This window comes from Penaeus monodon, chromosome 15, assembly GCF_015228065.2.
Source record: "Penaeus monodon isolate SGIC_2016 chromosome 15, NSTDA_Pmon_1, whole genome shotgun sequence".
Lineage (NCBI taxonomy): Eukaryota > Metazoa > Arthropoda > Malacostraca > Decapoda > Penaeidae > Penaeus > Penaeus monodon.
This window is the reverse complement of record NC_051400.1, coordinates 28,396,056-28,397,632: the sequence shown is the minus strand read 5'-3', so window position 1 is coordinate 28,397,632 and position 1,577 is coordinate 28,396,056. Positions and strand designations below refer to the sequence as shown.

At 42.3% G+C, this 1,577-nt stretch overlaps 1 protein-coding gene across 1 annotated transcript in view; it reads left to right on the top strand.

Annotated features, from left to right (window-relative positions):
• The window catches only part of LOC119581908 (cytochrome P450 9e2-like), a 26,960-nt gene that overhangs the window by 14,005 nt on the left and 11,378 nt on the right, over nucleotides 1-1,577 (top strand). Inside the window, exons 2-4 of the mRNA XM_037930071.1 lie at nucleotides 128-305; nucleotides 432-1,149; nucleotides 1,311-1,529. Coding sequence (XP_037785999.1) covers nucleotides 129-305; nucleotides 432-1,149; nucleotides 1,311-1,529 — 1,114 coding nt within the window. The 5' untranslated portion in view covers nucleotide 128. The remainder of the gene's footprint in view (nucleotides 1-127; nucleotides 306-431; nucleotides 1,150-1,310; nucleotides 1,530-1,577) is intronic.

Below are 1,577 nucleotides of genomic sequence, written 5' to 3'. Positions count from 1 at the left end.
CCACTTTATATTTTGTAAATAATAATAAAAAATGAATCGCATTTGTTTATATGTTCCATGTACCCACTGCAAAAGTTTTCATCCTCCACTGAATTCCTGTTGATTTATATAAATATTTTCTTACCAGGATGATTGGAGTAACATGGCTGCTGTTGGGTGCGGCGCTAGCACTGTTTTGGGCATATTCGTGGTGGAAACACAGATACTGGACAAGTAAAGGTGTGCCCACTCCGCCTGTGGTCCCCTTTATCGGTCATGCGCATAAGTTGCTTGTCCCAAATAAAAGATGTAACTTTGAAAAAGAGGTAATAAATGTATTTGTTTCTGTGAACTATTGTATTACTGAGCATCAGACGTCACAGTGATTAGAAAAAAACAACAAATATTTGTATAATTTTTAGTATCATGATACATCCCTCCACTCTTAACAGGCCTACTTCAACTATGGTGGATCAAAGTTCTGCGGCCTCTATTCCTTCCATGAGCCAATGTTATTGGTGGGCGATCCAGAACTCATGAGGCACATTTACGTGAAGGACTTTGACCACTTTATGGACAGAAGGACCATGGAGTTGCCAAGCGAGAAGGACAGAGTACTAACCAACATGTTGACTATGAAGACAGGTGAAGAGTGGAAGAAACTGAGAGCCATCATGTCTCCCACGTTCACCTCAGGCAAAATGAAGGGGATGTTCCCGCTCGTGTGCAAAAAGGCCGACCAACTCGTCTCCTTCTGCTTGAAGGAAGCACGCACGAAGCCCTTTGTCGACATGAAGTATAATTTTGGCCGCTTCACAATGGACACAATTGCTTCCTGCGCCTTTGGTATTGAATGTAATTCACTAGTGGATGAAAAGCCAGAATTTGCTGAAAAAGTTGACACTTTTTTCAAAATTACACCGGGAATGATGTGTAGAATTGTTTTCGTAAGCCTTCTTCCCAAGCTTGCCAAAATATTTAATATGAGATTTTCAGTACCAGCAACTGATTTCTTTACGGAAGTTACCCGTGAAACCATGCGAGCGAGGCAAAGTGGAAATAAAAGAGGAGACTTTTTGGATCTCTTGCTAGAGGCAGAAATCTCCACTGGCGATGCCGAAGGAGTCCAAGCAATGCAAGACGGCAATAAATCATCCAAGTCCAAGCAAAGTGAGTAGAACCTTACAACTAAATGAATTCATATCAAGCAGTTTACAATGTTTACAGCATGCAATTTAAGACATACCTATCATTTACAGCACTGACATCATAGAACTTGCCTAATTTTCACCGGATAGTGATTAAAATGCAGACATTTTTCATTCTCACAGCACTGGATGAACTTACCATCATCTCCCAAAGTGTCTTGTTCCTGGTCGCCGGTTACGATACCACGGCCTCCACGCTGGCCTTTGCGTCCATCCTACTTGCCAAGCACCCAGAGATCCAGCAACGCCTTCGTCAGGAGATCAGTGAAATGGTCGAGGAACACGGCGACATAACCTACCAGGGGATTATGGAAGCCAAATATCTTGATGCGTGTGTCATGGGTAAGTAACTTTTGCTTCAGTGTCTTAAATGGAAGTGCTGATTGTCAG